General features: G+C 35.5%; 1 protein-coding gene across 1 annotated transcript; it reads right to left on the bottom strand.

Moving 5' to 3' along the window:
• Window positions 1–2597: 2597 nt before the first annotated feature.
• Window positions 2598–7038, bottom strand: LOC104604011 (uncharacterized). Its single transcript, XM_010268219.2, has 4 exons — window positions 6741–7038; window positions 4527–5027; window positions 3851–3997; window positions 2598–2972 (listed from the first exon to the last, which is right to left on the bottom strand). Exons 1-4 carry the CDS (start codon window positions 6849–6851, stop codon window positions 2883–2885), a joined length of 849 nt encoding a protein of 282 aa, XP_010266521.1. The 5' UTR covers window positions 6852–7038; the 3' UTR covers window positions 2598–2882.
• Window positions 7039–19030: the final 11992 nt, after the last annotated feature.

Raw genomic sequence — 19030 nt, 5'->3', positions numbered from 1 at the left:
TAACAAGGTTTGTTCGTGTCAAGGTTAGCACTTTTGCGTGGTTTGAAATTCCCTGATTTTGTGATTCGACAACGCACATTCAAGTCCTTTTCGTCGGATGCAAGGGAGGGGGGGGGGTGCGGGGTGATTTCTGTGTTGATAGACTGAAAATGGTTTTAGCTGTCAAAAAAAATACACTATCTAATTATCAAAAAAAAAAAAAAAGAACTCTGCCATAGCAATGTTCTTTATCTCGTTTTATTTATGATATGCTATAAATAAAATGTCATTCCTTTTCTTTCTCAAGTCTCTCTCTCCTATTTTCTCTCTCAACTTTTATTTATTTATTTTATTATTATCTATTTAATGAAATTAAATAAATTATTTGTTTTAATAAAATAAATATTAAGAGATGTGACATTAAGACAAATATTTTAACATTTATTTATTTATTTATTTAAAAATAATTTACTAACAAATTATTCTTTCCCCTAGAGCCCAACATTTAGTGGTCAACAGGTCAGGTTTGGTTCGAGTTATTTCAGTCCCATCCCAATTGGACTTTTATTTATTTAAGAAAAACTAGAGCTGAACCAATGGATTGATCATTGAGTCTATCCTGATGGAGCTAAATTTATTGGACATTTATAATAGTTTTGGTTTTATGATTTTGTCTTGATTAATTATTGGATTGATTCTCATTTTTGTTCAGAATTGATTCAGGTCCGGAATCAAACATTTTATGAAATATATAATTTTTTTTATCTTTCTTCTATTTTTTATCATATTTTATATTTGATAAATAATGATGAAACATTTGATAAATAATAAATAAGCTGATATTCATTCAAAATGTTTAACTTGTTAACATAAAAATAAATTAGTATTATTTTGACTATTAATTTCAATATAATGAAAGTATGATTTGATCCCCAATTAAATATTCCCCACCGGTGGTAATGAATAAGAATAGTAGAAGTTTGAGATGTACCTATGCTTTTTAATGCATTCATTTTAGATTAAGGTTGTGTTTGATAAATTTGAAAAGTTAAAAAGATATTAAAAGTGTGGAATTTGAAAAGAGGCATTAATGCTTTTTTTTTTAAACTTTTTAGAGGCTCTAAATATTAAGCTTGTTTGTGTTGGACCAAACCTTTAACATCTGAAATGCCTTGATTTTACTATTTTACCACTAGAATAGATTATTTGGTAAATTTGAGCTCAATTTATACTATTTCATATAAATAAATTATTAAATTAAAAAATAATATAAAAATATGAATAAATTATAAAAATAAAAAAAATTTATTAAGATAAGAATAAAATTAAAAATAAATTATTAAGAATTAAAATAATAATAATAAAAATAGTAATAATATAAAATAATTTGTAAATTAAAAATAAATTATTAAGAATTAAAATAATAATAAAAATAGTAATAAATTCTATGAAACAATTTAAAATATTTAATAATTAAAAAATTAATATCCTAAAAACTATTAAAATATTTAATAATTAATCAAAATTAAAATAATTAATAATTAATTTTACATATTTTGGCTTACATTAGTTGCAAAGGTAGCGAATGGGGCAGAGAAGGCAGTGGTCGGGAGTGGATGAGAGATGGAGAGGGAGAGAGAGAGAGGGAGGGAGGGTGTTAATTGCTGTTGCTGAGAGTTGCAGCGGTGGTGGCGGGACTTGAAGCCAAATGGGGCGGAGAAGATAGTGGTCAGGAGTGGAGAAGAGATGGCGAGGGAGGGTGTTAACTGTCGTTGCATTCACAGCAAGGCCTTTTGTATCAGAGATTGATGGTGAACTCGAAGCCAAATGGGGCAAAGAACTCGAAGCGAACTCGAAGCCATTAGAGCTGAATTTCCACCAGAGATCGACGACGAAGAACATGCCAACAAAGGTGGAGATCGACAGTTTTTTCTCTGTACTAGAGAAACTTGAATAGAAATGATCGAGAAGGACCGAAACCCTTTCTTCGAGTTCTCAGAGAGAGAGAGAGAGAGAGGGAAGATGGGATTTGAGAGATTTCTGGTGACATCTCCATCGTAGGGTTTCTTCTAGTTCTCCATCGTCGTTTCCCTTCTCATTCGATGGCAATTTAATATGAAGGATACGATTTGTTATTATTAAAAATATAAAGGATATTTTAGACTTTTGGCCAAGTTTAGAACGCATCTGACCGTATTCAGTGCCTGGCCTAGGTCTTAAAGTTTAAGATCTAAAAATGGCATTCAGATCAACTTTTAAGACATGACACCAAACGCTTATTTCCTTTGAAAAGTAAGTTCTTCAGAGTTATGAGGCAAATTCAGCATTAGCAAACGTGGCCTAAGAAAATTATTTAATAGAGTGAAAATTGGTGTGAGGAGCGAAAACTTTTTAACAGAGCGGAAAATGGTGTGTGGAGCGCTCTGAACACCCCCCCATACTTGTATATTATTATTCATGGTAGATGTTTCTAAGAAATCGGTGTGAAGAGCAGATCTTAATTCAGGAAAAGCATCAAAGTAGACTAGGTTGAAATACTGCACCCTTCATTTATACAGGCGTAGAACGAAAATTGATTTATCAGTTTACCAGTTGTTTTACTCTTCAGAAGCAAGCACTAAATACAAAGCCGAGAGCGACTAAATTCCTTTTATTAAGCACATGCACTATTTACAACGCCGAGCGACTAATATTGATTATTGACCCACAAAACAGATTAAAAGACTACTACAACAAGGAAGAGACGCTGGCTAGTTCAGCTTTTCTACTGGCTAATATAGAAATTTGAGCTGCTAGGTTGGTGCCAGGGCTATATTGAATCCTCCTTGCCCTCGTCCATACTACCACGGAAAATAGAAGAAGCCTACCTGATCTCTCTTGCTCCTCCCATTTGACATATTATTCTATTTCTTGGAAACTTCTAACTCTTCTGTTCTTGCAAATCTTCCACGGACCCTAGGTTGACTGTCGGCCAGAGCTTTCCTGCAAGCATACTGAAAGGTGCAACCATAAGTGAAAGACGGTTTAGTTGTTGTATAACATGTAAGCTTGGTGAGTCATAAAAAATCTGATGTGAATAATAACATAATGCAATACAAATTTAGATAATCCAGAGCTTTGGAAGTTGGGAGAGATTGGTTAAAAGGAATGATTTATGTTTCGGAAAAATGCTAGGCTGTGCTCCCACGCAGACGGGGATACTGATTATGGCTTTTGTGCTCCAAAAAGGTTCGAAATCATAGCAAGCTCTCACATGTCTTTGGTTGCTGCTTTCATTGACAATCGTTGTATCCAGTTGTTTACCTTTGAACAGGGTTCAAAGTATCGTTACGTATCGGCCCGTATTGGCTGATATGTATCGTTCTGGGACCCTTCCGATATGCCCCTACAGTGGGTGTATCGCGGGTCTGACCGGTTCAGGGGATGGAGGGGTCCTAGACCAGCTCCCCTGAACCAGTTTTGAAAAAAAAAATAAAAAAAACAAGTATCGAAACGCCCGATACACCTCTACCGGCGTATCAATATTTTGAACCTTGCCTTTGAAAAGGGCCAATGGTGAGATTTTATAAATCATCACCATGCCAAGATTCAATAAGTCACAACTATCTCAATAGCAAATCACACAGGCTATGTAGATTGGCACTTCAATTGAGGCATATCACAAAGAACAACCCATCTTATGTAAATTCTGGTAAATTGGCCGCACTGAGAGGAGCAGCTGTATTAAATTTGAGATTGGCCCAACCATCCCGTGGTTGGAAGGGAACAATATGTGCAGAATATGGTTCTAAGGTGAAGGCGTGAAGCTCCCTTCCCCGACAAACTTTACTGATCAATAGGAGTATGTTTTTAGAGAGAATTACTAGCTTACCTTAATTTTCCGGCCAAAGTTCCTCTTCATCTTCTTTTTCCTGTATCTGGAAAGCCTTTGCATGCGTTCTTCAATGGTGTAGTTGCCAATGGTAAATGGCCGCTTAAAGTGAGAGTGGATGAAGTTCATATTACCATCACCAAGAGTCTGTCATGAAAATTCAAAATCAATGACCCACCCCCATATCCTCTGGAAATGGCCAGAAACAGCTATACGTTTTTCAGTATGCATAACTTTGCTCTCTAGGCAATAAATGCTTCGTGGTCACAACATATACAAGTACATTTACAGCTGTTATTATACACTAGAAATTTGAGAGAATTACGAGGTTCTATCAGTGAAAGTACAATTGTTTCTCTACTCAGGTGTCCTCAATGATATTTAAAAGTGCATATTTAGTCACATACCTCTTAGAAGGGATGTACTGTCCTAAAAAATTATGCCAGCAGATTGTGCTAACGTCTAATAGTTAGTTGGTACTTGGTAATACTCTTTTTCTCATTTAAAACTTCCTAATTTACAGGTGGATAATCTCTTTTACAAATAGGTGCTGCAATCAAGCAGGTATAAAGTTCTGCCTCTTAGAGAGTATTTTACTAGCTCACTTACGGAATTATAGACAACAAAGAAAACACAATTGAAAGGCTCAAAGACAAGATGAAATAATGATTCTGACCTGTATATCCCCTTCACTGAATGCTCTTCGAATTCCATAGGCATCATCAAAGTCCACCTGAAAATCAAGGAAGTTTGGTCTTATAGCACCACAATTTGTCCACTCCATTGAGCTCAAACATTCTGAGCTAAAAGTTTTCTCAATTGGCCCCTCCATGACTAACTGATCTTTCTCTGCAATTGGAACATCCTCCATTAACATGGAAGGAAACTTGATATCTGAGACTTCAGGGGATGATATGGCAGACTTCGCCATGAGAGCATTTTTGCACCCATAGAATACCTCACTCAGTAGGTGCTCGCCTTGAATTGATTCCATGTCTGTGTCCTTTATTATTTGGTAGGACATGACATTTTCCCCAGAAGAAATCACTGAAACGGCAGCTGTAATGGGATCAAGAGCCATCTCTGGTTCTTCTATGATAGGTTCTGGAGCTTTGAAGAGATCTCCTTCTCCCCCAAGGTCATATTCTGAGATGGTGAATGTCTGAATCAGGTTGCTCTACAGAAAAACAAAGTAGAGTAAGATACCAAGAGAAGAGGAAAATAATGAATAATAAAGACAACTTCCTAGGTTGGAGGGGTAATAGGTCTATGCAACCCATGGTCGAATTGTAGGCTTAACAAATAGTTTGTTTCAGCAGGAACCAAGGGAATCCTACAATTTAATTGGATATTCTTGGGTGATATAAGGTGCATAGATCTTGAACAGAGTGCTCATTCACTCATAAAAACAGTGAAGCTTCTTGATTACACAGTATTCCGTTATCAGATTATTTCCATCCAACTGGCTTCAACATTTTGGACCCATCATACGAATAAGATAAGGTGCATCTTGTCGAAGTACAAAATACAGAAAATGGTTGCAGATAATCAGAACAATGTCGAAAAAAAAAGTTAATGATATAGCACAAAATTAAAAGAAACAAACAAAGGAAAAGAAAAAAAAAAGAAAAATGAACAATGATGTTTTCCTTGCAATCATATTTCTAAGTGCCTTAAATGTTCCCAGCAATACAATCCTTTGCAGAATAGCCGGTTCTTACTACATACACCAAATATTTAACATTTGGGAGCAGTGTGAAGTGATAAATAAATAACCATTGTCAATTTTCAGGACCAGAGTTGTTCATAACTCTGAAGATTCCCCTTTGAATATGGAGCTTCCACATCATCAACAACAATTGCTTGAGGAAAAGATAAAATAAATAGTCTTATCTATTTATTATTTCTTGAACAAAGGAAATGAATTATCATTGACTCTTTTCTTATTTGCAGTCTATAGACGAAAGAACTGAGAGAAGAAAAGCATATTCAGCTCTAACAAGGTTATGTGTGGGTGAGAGTTCGAGTAAAACCAGGCACAGGACAACTTTGTCATTTTGATCCATCAGGGCGTTACCCATGTTGAACGCTTCTTAATTCGGACATCCTTTTTCATGCTAAAAACCAAAAAGAAAAGAAAAACCATAAAATTCGTCGGGGCAAGGTTGACATTTGACACAAATAAATCATTGCCCCTCAAATATTTAAATGATGAAAATACCCGGACGTTCCATCTTCCGGCAAAACGAAAATCCTCTGCGACATTACTAGCTCTCTCTCAGACAGAGCAAAGCTATCAGTATAATGGTGGAGGGAAGAAAAGCGAAAAAAAAGAGAAGATCAACTTTCGCTTTTCTTCATCTTTTCCCTTTTCTTCCTCCCCTTTCCTCATTTGATGTACGGAAATTGAAATAGAAAAGCCGCTCGTTTATGTGAACTTAGCTGAAAAACAGTAGACTACGATTATTGTTTACTTTTTCAGATCCAGTACAGAAACAGAGGACCTTGAAGCGAGCGAAATTCCGTTTACATCAAAAGAAAATGGATTCTGACGAAAAGAAAAGGAAAAAGAACCGTACAAGGAATGAACTCTCCTTACTACTTATAAACCAATGGAAAATTGGAAATATTCATTCGAGCGGTGACTTGTTCATAACACAAAATCAGGCACCAGCCGAAAAGGAAAAATAAAGAAAAAAGGAGGAAAAGTATCGAATTAAGAAAGAAAAAAAGCAGTAAACCCTGACTTAAAATCCGCAGCAGAGATTCCATGCTTAAAAAACCCCAATCAGAATTCAAACTCTACTATAATCTACTCGAACTCTGTTAAAGTTAAGCTGAATAGATGTAATTTAACAAACGAAAGAGGAAAAGGCAAGATGAGATTTACAGTTGAAGCATTGTTCTTCTGAAAGCCACAGAACTCCTCGAGGGGTTCAACTTCCAGAGAGAAGCCCTGAAAGTATGGAAACAGGTCTGCAACTCCAAAGTCGGCATACATTTCTGAGCTCGATAGTTGGACAGACAGATGGACGGATGAGATGGAGATTTATTGGCGAAATCCTCCTTCGTTCCCACTGTCACTGGCCCTCTCTCTCTCTGGGTATTTCTGTGTGAGCACAGCAGCCAAAGTAGCGGAGAAAACAGACAAGAATCAGACTGGGTTCGGTTTCTCTTTGTCTTCTTCTGACTTCTGAGACTGAGACAGAGTTTGGTTTTGATATTTTAATTTCCATTAAAATATTATTTGATTACGATGATGTGTCGCTGTTATAGTCGCTCCCCCAATCCTTAAGCTGTGTTTGGTTTAAAAGAAAAAAGTAGAAAAAGGAAAGGAAAGGCAGAACAAATCTTGTATAAATTTTCATTTCTTTACTTTTTCCTTCAAACCAAACATAATTTTAGTGATCGAGTTTACATCTTTGCCACGTGTCTATTTTTGGTGGAGAATAATTCTAGCAACTGTAGAAGCGATTGCCATTTGCAAAGGAAAAAGAATTCACTTATTATTTACTTATTTATTTTTTTAGTTTTCTATTTGAAATATTTTTATTTTTAGTATAGTTTTCTTTTTCTTTTTGTTTTTTTTTTCCATATGGCGAATTGGTGTTGGCAGAACGTGGGCTTAGACCATTCTCTTGTTATCTCCCCTGTTAATAGGGCAAATTTGAGCCCAAATTCCCTTATTGTCATGTGGTTAGATTAAGCTTCCTATTTTAGTGAGTTCTAATTATACTTGGTAGTGCAGTTACTGATTTTCCTTAGAAAATACATTTATTACTACCTTTATTTAATAATTAACAAGTTTTCATTACAATTTTGCCCCTCATATAATTTGGGACTCAAAAGGGGGGTATTCTCCTCATCTTAGAGAAAAAATTGGTCCAAAATGAACTTGCTTTATGATCATTAAAAATTAAAGGTTATTATTGATCAATGGGTGAAAACTTTAATCTAATTTTGAAAAAAAACATGCCAATGTGATTTTTAGGATTCTATAACACATGGCCAATCCAGAGACTCACATTCAACACTCACCTAATTGATATCACTTTCAAATCTTTCAAGGCTGTGTTTGTTTTTTTTTTTATATAACAGAGAAAGGGTTCACAGATTTTCCTCTGTTTTCTGGTTCTCTCTAATTTTCTATCAAACCAAACATAACCCCAAAGTTCTTGCATTCTCTTCACCACTTTTTTGAATCTATGAGTCAAGAGTTCAGATTAGAGAAGAGATGCTATGGTGGAGATGAGGCAAAGCTTGGCTTCATCTTCTACGAGTTTCTTTTTTGCCCAATGGCAAATGCTTGAGGGTTTATTTTAGGGTTAGAGGTAGGTGTAGAGTTCTGTATTGGTGATGGTGGTGTTGCTTGTAATCGAGAGGTTATTGTTACTATAAGGCTATGTTTGGTTTGTAGTAAAAGGTGAGAAAAATTATATAAGTTTTGTAAGGCTCTGTTTGGTTTGTGGGATGGGGATGAAAAAAGGGGAATATTCCAAAAATATTCTCTTTTTATCATATTTGGTTTGAGGGAAAGAGGGGGACGAGATGAGAAAAATGTGGGATATTAGATTCCAAAATCATGGATTTAGGGTCGCACCAAAACCGTGCAACCCCTGTGGAAAAATGTAAGAAACCACAGTTCATTCTCTCTTTCGGTGAAACCAGTGACGACGACACCCTTCCCCGTTCGAACCTAGAAACAGAGTAACGGCAGCGACACCCCCTCTCAGCCACTCCCTTCCTCCCTCTCTCCTCTCTTCTTCTCTTTCTTCTTCTAGGTTCGTAGACACAGATCTATGTTTTGCCATGGTAGAATTCAGATCTGGGTTCGCAGACACAGATCGGAAACACTCCCTTCCTCCCTCTTTCCTCTCTTCTTCTCTTTCTTCTTTTGGGTTCGTAGACACAGATCTAAGTTCTGCCATGGTAGAACTTATATCTGGGTTCGCAAACACAGATCGAAGACACTCCCTTCCTCCCTCTCTCCTCTCTTCCTCTCTTTCTTCTTTTGGGTTCGTAGATTTAGTCGCAGACATAGTGTTTTCTTCTCCCTCACCTTCTTTTCTTTTCTCCTTGAAACTGTGTTTTCTTATTATTTTCTCATGTATAAAACCAAACAATGGAAGAATAGATTTTTACACTTTCCCATCCCATTTTTTCCCATCCCACTTAAATCTTCTCACAAACCAAACAAAGCCTAAAGGAATTTTTACCTACTTTTTCTTCGAACCAAATATAACCTTAAGGTAAGATTTTAATTACTTATAACAACTAAGTATAATGAAAGAACCCATTGGATTAATTTTCCTTATTTCTTAAGTTAATCCACCGTAGTGAAAAACCCAAAGCTTTTTTTTTTTTTTTGTATTTATTCAATATTTTATATGGGTCCTACTACTATGTGGAAATCACTGTCTTTGGTGGGACAAGCAAGTAACCTTAGCCTCTAACTTTATGGGCCCCATATCATAAAAAGGGAAGGTATGACAATAGAAAGGGGGTTGTGTGGTTACGGTTCATGTCCATATTATATAATTTCCATGTATTAGTATTTTTCATTTTATATTTATTATTTAAAAAGTACAAATTTTTTTAACAATATTAATAAAAGTAGAAAAAAAAACAGTTTCTGTACTTTGCCTCCATGAAAAAGTGCAAAAAAAAAAAAAAAACTTCATTTTTCATATTCTAAAAAATCATAGAAATTAATGGAAAAAGGTCATGTTGGATGCCTAAATTTAGAAAGTGCTCTTATCAAAATATTTTCCATCGTTTTTGTGGAAAAACTTGGTGATAAGAGATGGCGAGAGAAAATGTGAGATTGAATCTAGTATTTTCAACCCATTGTTAACCCAACTGGTTGGACCGTTCCACCTGCCTGCCATTATTCAAAAAACTGTTGACCTGGTTAGTGACATGCTGGCTCAGCCCGTTAAACTGCCAACATGCTTGACCCGGTCAATGAATCATGGGTTACAAGTTACAATATATGTGACAATTTCTAGAGGCAATAAATTTGTACCCTATGATCGGATTAGGATGATTTTCTTTGTTCTTTTTAATTTTGAGTAATTTTTTACGATCCATACAGTGGAAGGAAATGAAAGTACTGATACCCATGTTACGGGTTGACCGGAGCAAATGAAATGATGATCAACGGATCAGCCTCCCGGTCGGTTTTTATTTTTAAAACATTGATTGAATCCAAATGCACGTTAATCCGACCAAAGCCGTTTAAATTGCTGGGTTGATCACACAACTTGGCCTTAAACATGGTAGAGAAAACCAACCCAAAGGATAAAAAGAAAATGTTAGAAAACATATTTAACTCTGAAAGGAGTTAATGAGTCCATTTCATTGATGTAATGGCTTCGATCAGTAAATTCAACAATTGAATATTGGTTTGATGTGTATGTAGGTTTCGAATCAGATAGCATATTAATGTTGGGGCCCTTGATTTTTGGATCTTCCCAACATTCGGTCTACTCTGAGTTTTAAAACATTAAATCCCTTGAAGCCATTGTAAGCAAGTAGGCAAAATATAAAAGAAAACAAGAAAAACATAAAACCCTACAGCCGTTGTTGTTGCCATCAATATCTTCATCGCATATATTTCCAGTCTAATGGAGATCGATCACTGCAGTCTCTCTCTCTCTCTCTCTCTGTTATGAAACAAAAAATTTATATATAAAATAAATTATAAAATGTAGAGGGTTGATTTGGGGACATGTTTTTTCAAACCACCACAAGTTGTGATGGGAAGATATTGTTCTTTCTCTTTTTCTTTTTGAGAAGTTACATTACAAAATTAAAAACATAATTTGTATTCTTTTCATTTATACTTCCATACATTTGTATTAGTGCAAATAAAGTTGCACAGCAACCAAACACAGCCTAATTGTTTAAAACCTGTAAAGTTTCGGTTGTCTCTGTTGGATATGGGTTTCATCCTTCTGTAATCCTTATTGACACGGTAAGTGTGATATTATAAGCTCTTTGGGAAACCTCTGATCCCAAATCACTTGGGATTTCCTACTCACTTTTCCTACCCATTCTCTATCCATCGTGAATTGGAGCCACACATCTCTATTATGAATTGAGAGATGTGTGACTGCAATTCATAGTGAGTAGAGAATGGGTAGGAAATCTGGGTTTGTCCCAAATAGACTTGGGCCCGAGCTTTTAGGCGCAAAGTCTGAGCTAGGCTGGGTCCATACCTGTACTGTATATAGACCCTATGGTCCCTATCAAAGGTGTTAATTCTGGTCCAGTCCATGATCACTGCTAATGAATATAAGGGTGCAAGTCGAATTGGCCTGAGTTAATAATTTACACTATTTTGGGCTTAGGCCCATTGAAAATTTGACAAAACCCTAAACCTAACCCGCAAAAGTTGGAACCCACTAAGGAATAACATTGATTAATTACCTTTTCATCACGTGAACACGCTATATATGCTTGTGCCTTTGGCTTAGCTAAATGTTACCATCCAACAATATTTAACATTGGAAGGACGATTAATTTAGGTTCTCCACTCAATATTTGCATAAATAATTTGAATTATTATTAACTATTAAGTAATATTTAAAAAAAAGGACTTTATCTGTTACAATATAAACAAGACATGTACAATAAAGTGATAGACTATAAAACACACTAATTCATAAACTCAATAGAAACAAAAATAAAGAAATCCAAGCAAACATAATAAAAACAAGCATCGCTAAGAATATAAATAATTCGTTTGGCCTTATTGCCTATATCAACAATTGTTACATTATAAATCATTATGGTTTGTAACTCAAACAAAATATTAACCCTTTTACACCCATTCTGACTTTTTTTTTCCTCTTTTTCCTTTTTTTTTTAATAAAAAAAACGCAACACCTCGTACAAAAGAGAATTTTTACTTTCATCTGAAAGGCGTACACCGTAATGTTAGATTATAACCCAATTCATTAGCTAAAAAATAAGATACCAACCCAAAACTTATGAAACAGATCCCAACTCATGATTTCCAAAACCGGAAAAATTGGGAACCGGTCATCTGACCAATTCCATTTTACCCTAGAATTGTCTTTTGGAAAAAAACTATTGATTTGATCAGTAAACCATTGATCCAGGTCATCAAACTGTTTAAATTGTCAAAACTATTTAACAGTTTTTGGTCTTTTTTTTGTCAAAACGGGCCATTCATTCAATTTAAATGATCAAACCATTCAACCTGAAAACCGGACACCTGAGCGGTTCATTGTCAAACATGAATTGTTTAAATGGTTTTTATTGGTCATGAATTTGAAGGGGTGGGAGATAAATCAATTGTCGTGGTTGTCCTTAAGTTGTCTTAGCCATGAAAACTTTATCTATGCATGCGTCTTTATCATCAAAGTACAATTATCATTAGTTTAAAATGAATAAACTCTTATGCACTCAAACTAGCTTAATTTAACATTTAACATGACCTCCCAATCACGCAGTAATTAAGATGGTCATTTGGCGTCCCTCCAAAAGAATTATGGCTATCTGTGGCCAGTGAGCTGTGAGCCTTCTCTTTCAATGTGGTGGGCCGGTGGTCTATTCCTCTCCCACATAGCAATTTGGATAAAAAAAAAACAAAAAACAAATCAAAACTCTACCTTTCAAACCAAAGTGGAGAATTGGGGCTTAAAAGAGAGAAGGATAGAGATGACTCAACGGTCAGGATCATCATTATGGGCCTTTTCTTAGACGTCCAAAAATATGATTGTGGAATTAAGAGGCCACACTGAAAAGAACCACTCCAAAGTCTAGATGCAGGTTATAAGGAAAACCACAAACGCTTGCAACATCTTGTGCACAATGCACATCTCTCTATGAATGAGGAACATCTATACTTGTCAATGGGAGATGTTCTCAACACATGATTGGAATTCTCCCAATGCACATATATAATGTCTAGTGGGTAGGGATGTGGGAACAGTTTATGAATGGCGGATCTTAGCCCTTTTGAACTTTGATGCTCTCCGGAGTCCCGACAATAATCCCCGGATAAACAGACTCATCAGACATCACCAAATTTGAAGATAGGAAGAAAAGACAGATTCAGTTTCAGTACCAAGTCAGTTGGCAGGGGTGTTAGCATAGCCGGAGTTATAAAGAAAGAAACGATTCTCTCATTCTGGGATGAGAGGGTCTGATTATTATCGATCAATATTCAGATAAGAATATAGTTGTAAACGTACGCATACCCCAGCTTGTATTGGCATAACATCTATATTTCAGAACATATCCAGTTGCTAAAAAGGCTCCCCTCCTGTGAAGGCCCTTTCATCTTTGAATCGGTTAACTTAGATAAGCACTTTATTCCTTTCTTTAATATAATATTCTTTATAGCTTTGTAAGATTCAAATGTCCTTACATGGATGTCATAACTAATAATATCCCTAAGGGGCATTCTTTTTTCAGATTTTGAGAGGGGGAAAATTGGTCAATGGGACTTTGGTTTCCATTGACCAAGAATCCTATATATATATATATATATATATATATATATATATATATATATATTTTTTTTTTTTTCAGATTTATGTGGGGATCAAGGAAATTTTATTTTTCTGGGTAACCCATCTTCTAGGTGGGTAAATAACTTTTCCACATAGGGGGAAGTTGCCAACACTTGAATGAAACAAAAATACCCTTTTTAATAATGGATGTTTATGACTAAAATGGTCATTGCCTTATTTACATGAAAAATAAAAGAACATGGGTAAATGCACTTACCCATGTTCCAATATATATAAAGTTAGGATGATAGAAGAAGGCATACCTTTCATTTTGATAAAATAAAAGCAAGGTGCCAACCAGCTGGTTAGAAAGGTCTTTTATTGGTTATAGTGGAGATTTGGGGTCGAATCTTACCTGCACCTGGATTGGGGGATGGGCTACCCCTTATAAAAAAACAAGGGTATCAGTCTTATTGCACTGATACCAATTGTTGATATCAAGCCTATTGATATTTTAATCCCTGCACCATTGTATATATGGTTCCACAAACTACAGTTTCTCCATTTCTGAAAATTTCCATTTTTTTTTTCAAAAAAGAGAATGAAAAAAGAATCATAAAACCCTTTTTCTGGTTTTAATTCTAAGTATAAAGAGATTTTTTTTTTTTTTTTTATAATATGAAATTCATTAAGCAAAGGAACAGGGATACACAACGATCACACAACAAGACTCAAAAGATATTTAACAAATTGATTGATCCACCATTAAGTTAATATGCGAAAATTATTTCCTCATGGCTGAATGGCATGTTGGGTTAATTACTGTACTCTTATATGTTTTATAATTGATACAACTAGTTTAAAATAAGTACTTAATGATATGATTTACTCTCAAATTCGGCCTAAAAGACAAAAACAAATAATAAATAATTATTATAGAGTCCAGTGGTTCAACCATTATGAAGTGGCCGACAAGTAGAAATACTCCATCACCTGCTGTAAGATTAAAGAAGAGTAGGAACTCCGGCCAGGATCAAACTAACTGAATTTATTGTTTTCTTCTAAAAACACAAATAAGAAGAGATGCATCAATTCAAATCACATCATCTACCTAACTCTCTGATGATATGGGTTGTTTCGTTGCGAAGGCCTGATCTAGCTAAATTGACAAGACACCCGGCCGGAGTGGCACATTGGATTCTAGGAAGCATTGAGCCACGTGTTAGCTTTGATATGGCTTTGATGACAAGTGATGGGTATATAGTTTTAGTTTAGCATGGAATGGTGAAGCCCTAGACAATGCATCACATCATTCACAATTTGGCATTGATCATAGATTCTACCTATGCAACGTCGTGTCTAACTTTAATATAAAACTAGAAAGTGGGTTGGGTTGATGTTGATTGGCTAATGGTGTCCCACCAGCCCAACTGTTTGAATTTTTTGCTACTTATTAATTTGTATGGGAAAGGATGATGGAATGGTTTATTTGGGACTGGAGGTTTAAAGCATTTGATTATTCATTTTCTCATAAAAATGAATTCATGGCATAAAAGTTGAGCTTATTTATTTGTAGCTTGAAAAATAATGGTGCCTCATATACTAACTGTATTGGCTGGTCTACGTCTCAGATTTTTGTTGACAGATGGCCAGCAATCTGTTGTGAAAACATATACTAAAAATATTAACCGTTGGCCATCTCTCGATCGGTAAAAATCTATACTTGCGATTTTTAAGACCTAAGCTGGCAGTTCATGACCGCTGGCATAAAGGTTTTTTGAAAAATGAAAATAAACAATATGAGGCACGATTTCATACTGTTTTTACCATGCTTTATGAGTTTATTAATATATTATCTTTAATGAATATATATATATATATATATATATTATTAGGTATTTTGTATTTTTTCATGTTATTAATTTTAAGTTTACAAATTTTAGATTCCATTTCTATTTTGAAATTTAAATCACTTTTCTTTATTTGTACAACTGTTCAAAATTTATTCTCATTTTTGTCATAAAAAGAATTCATTTTTTGAATAAAGAATTTGATTTGTAGCAACATTTTCTCAATCTGCTCATTTCTACCCTCTTTTTTGTCCATTCTAAAGTCTTATTATTGGAAAGAATGAATAAGAATAAGAATTAAACCAAAAACATGACCTTAATGTATCCCCTAATTCATCTCTTCATCTGTCTCATGAGTTAAAAAGAGTCCTCCGAGGATTTAGGAATTTGGAAATCAGTGCTGAGGAGATGCCTACACTTGAGGTTTTAAAAAAGAACCAGAACCAAAACCCTTCTGTCACTAGTTTCCGGGTGGACAGTTTGACCCTCTAGTTTGAATGGATGACCCTTTTGACTAAAAAAAAAAATAAAATAATTAAAATGGTCAAAAATCATTGAACAGGTCGAATAGATCAATGGTTTGGCCACCCATGTTAGCGGATCGTTGACCAAATCAACGATTTTTGGCCGATAACTAGGTTGATGGTGAAATGTAACTTGTTGCCCAGACGATTCAAAAACACTGCCTACGGTGGCATTCGGTGGTGTGTTCATCTCGTGGATGGACCATTTCGATCCACACCATGGGGTGAATTCACCATTCTGTTGGTTGTGGACAGGACTGGTCCACAAAATATCGTGGACCGTCCCCATCCACAACCCAAAATCTTCGCCACACTTATATCTCGTGGTTGTGGCCGGTCCACAACATTTCCACATTGTATTATGATACATTAAATCTCTTCTACATACTTTTCTTTCTTTTTAATTTTTTTAATTTTAATTTTTAAATGTTAATTTTGAATATTTTATTACTTACTAAAATAATATTTTTAATGTTAATTCTAGCACAAGCCCGATGGTGCTCCTTTTTCACTAATTTTTTAAATTTATTTAAACATTATTATTTTAAAGTTTTTATCAACAAAATAATATTTTTAAATATTTAAATTATTTTTTATTTTCAATTGTTTTACTATCATTTTATTAAAACTAATATTTATTGATTAATATTAATTTATCAATGCCTTTTTCAATATATTTATCATATAAAATGCAAAAATTAAACATTTATGATCGACTGTGTAAACCATTCATAAAATGCATATGAGATACATGGAATAAAAAAGTATGGTGTGGACCAGAACGTCACTGTGAGTGTGAATTAGTCCAATTCACATAGTTTGTCCACAGTTGTTCTGAACTGTGGACTGTGGTGTGGTGTGAATTGATCCCTGCCACAGTGTGTGGTATGAACTATTCTACACCTACCAATTTCTCATCTACATTACAAAACACCCCTTACATTAGCTGAAATGGATTTTCATTCTGCCCATCAACCTATGTCTCATTGGTGCTCTTAGAATCTGTAACTTACTCAATCCAAATGTTTGGGTTTGTTTAATTTCAAGTTAGGCTGAATTTGAAAGGAGTACAAATGTAAACGTATAAAGTGCAAAACCTTGCATTTTCTATTATTTTGTATGTATTTATACTGTACGTATTTATATTTATAACTCTTTCCAAACCGAGGAAAAATATGTCTAAATTAACCAAGAAATCAGCCAAATTAGTAAACCCAATTCTAATTTCCAAATCTATTATATAATTTTGTGGTAGGATAGGACGTTCGACCTAACTGCTGACTGATACATGCCAAATTTTTCTAGTTGGGGTTAGGGCCCTACGCCCAATGGGTTCACTCATGGCTAGGACTACCAGCCGGGCGGCAATGTAAACACGGCTAACAGAACTGGGTTCCACCAAACGAACTAGTACAAACAACAGATGTAGTGGCAAGTCCTTTTGTAAGAACAAACAACCATATGAAGACAACATTCAATTATATCTGCCAATTCTAAAATGGGAATCCATCAACTCGAGCAGGATTATCATCAACAGTAGTGATGAGCAAGGACAAAAACTTGACCATGCTTCCCTGTTTTGTCTGAGATAGATTTGCTGGACGAACTGTACAGAGAAAACGAAGGATTATGTACCCTATAGTAAATGTTAACATCTTTTACTAGTGCTGTGACTTAAATTGTCAAGACCCACCAAACAAAAACTGTGCATTTGAGGTGACGGTTGGTGGGCCCGAATATATAACCTGTGTATTAATCTGCTTAATTATAATTTTCAAGGTAGAAATCTTATCTTACCAAGATTAAATGCTGATGACATTAATGGATAATTGTTAGTAGTAATTAAGATCATAATAGAGTGACATGATGCAATTAATGTAGAATTTATATTGTTACTAGGTACTTGAAAACAATGGAAGATGTTTGCTTAACTGTCCTTTTTTTTTCATTATCAATTAAAGTTATATATGTTTTATAGATGCACTAGTGTCACAAGTGTTCTCTTTGCCGTGCCATCAAGTGTTATTATCACACCCATAACATGCCATCCGAGTGTCCAAGTGTGTCTTGGATGGGGTATTGCATGTATTTTGTATTGGGGGAATGTCAATGGTAATATTGTAATTCTGTATTCACTATTTTAATGTTTTTTTATGTCATTTGCCCAAAAGCTTAATGCACTTTTTTAAGGGGAGGTAAGTAGTCGAGTGAATCAAGAACGTGTAAAGGTTAAGCATGAGATTCCCTCGACACTAAATCGTGTGCTTGTACTCGTCATCAATTAATGCAATACAAATAGCCTTTTGACTAATTCGTGTGTCATCTTGTTGCATTTTCTTGTGTTGTTGCTTATTGCTTAAGCTTACTCATCACATTCGAATGCCGCACGGGCCCCCAATGACTAGCCCTGTGATAGTTGGTATCAAAGCAAGAGGTCCTCCACACACATTGGATCCTGTCAACTGCCGCTTATTCAGCACAATGAAGAGCAACTACGACATCGTCGATGACATACTACATGAGCTGTTCCAAGCCCATGACATCGATGAGGCTCCACTCGACGAACCCACCAAGACACAAGCCTTGAAGGGCTGCACAACTAAAGCTAGCAATCATGACAAATCAGTCAACCAATTAGCTAGCATCGACATGTAAATCCTACGTTACGAAGCGACGGTAGGTGAAACCCAAGATCGGGTTGATGAACATCACCTCAACTTGGAGATTGTTGAGAATGCGGTGGTGGAACTAGAAGGGTGATTCAATGACGCCTTTAGAGAGATGCACACCACCTTACAATGCTCGAGAGCGGGGCCTTTCCAAAGTTGCCTACAGGGTATGCTAAACATATTTCAAGCACAATTAGATGAGATGAGAGACAAGATAACTCTCCTAAAAAGGGTGGTGGCCAACTCTACTTGCACTTCATCCACCCTAGCTCCCGTGCACATCAAGATCCGTGAGCCAACACCCTACTTGGGTGCTCGGGATGCTAGGGAGCTTGACAATTTCCTGTAGCAACTAGAACAATATTTCTCTACCATTGGCATTATTGACAACAAAACTCAGGTACGTACAACTGCTATGTATTTGATTGATATTGCAATGTTATGGTGGCGTAGGTGCTGCCAAGACATTGAATGTGACACTCACACCATTGACACTTGGGCTGGATTCAAGCTTGAGATCAAGCGTCAGTTCTACCCCAAGAATGTGGAGTATCTGGTGCGTAGAAGAATGAAGAACCTTAGACATCAAGAATCACTACATGACTATGTCAAAGAATTTTCGTCCTTGACGCTTGAGATCTCTGACATGTCA

This window comes from Nelumbo nucifera, chromosome 3, assembly GCF_055504915.1.
Source record: "Nelumbo nucifera cultivar China Antique chromosome 3, China Antique-T2T, whole genome shotgun sequence".
Lineage (NCBI taxonomy): Eukaryota > Viridiplantae > Streptophyta > Magnoliopsida > Proteales > Nelumbonaceae > Nelumbo > Nelumbo nucifera.
This window is presented reverse-complemented; position numbering and strand designations above follow the sequence as displayed.

What these genes read in the sequence shown, in the direction of transcription:
- LOC104604011 (XM_010268219.2), bottom strand. Translation starts at nt 6,851, where the DNA reads ATGTATGCCGACTTTGGAGTTGCAGACCTGTTTCCATACTTTCAGGGC. An exon ending in TCAGTGAAGGGGATATACAG is followed by an intron (nt 3,998 to 4,526) that starts GTCAGAATCATT and finishes TTTTCATGACAG; the next exon opens with ACTCTTGGTGATGGTAATAT. An exon ending in ACTTTGGCCGGAAAATTAAG is followed by an intron (nt 2,973 to 3,850) that starts GTAAGCTAGTAA and finishes TGCACCTTTCAG; the next exon opens with TATGCTTGCAGGAAAGCTCT.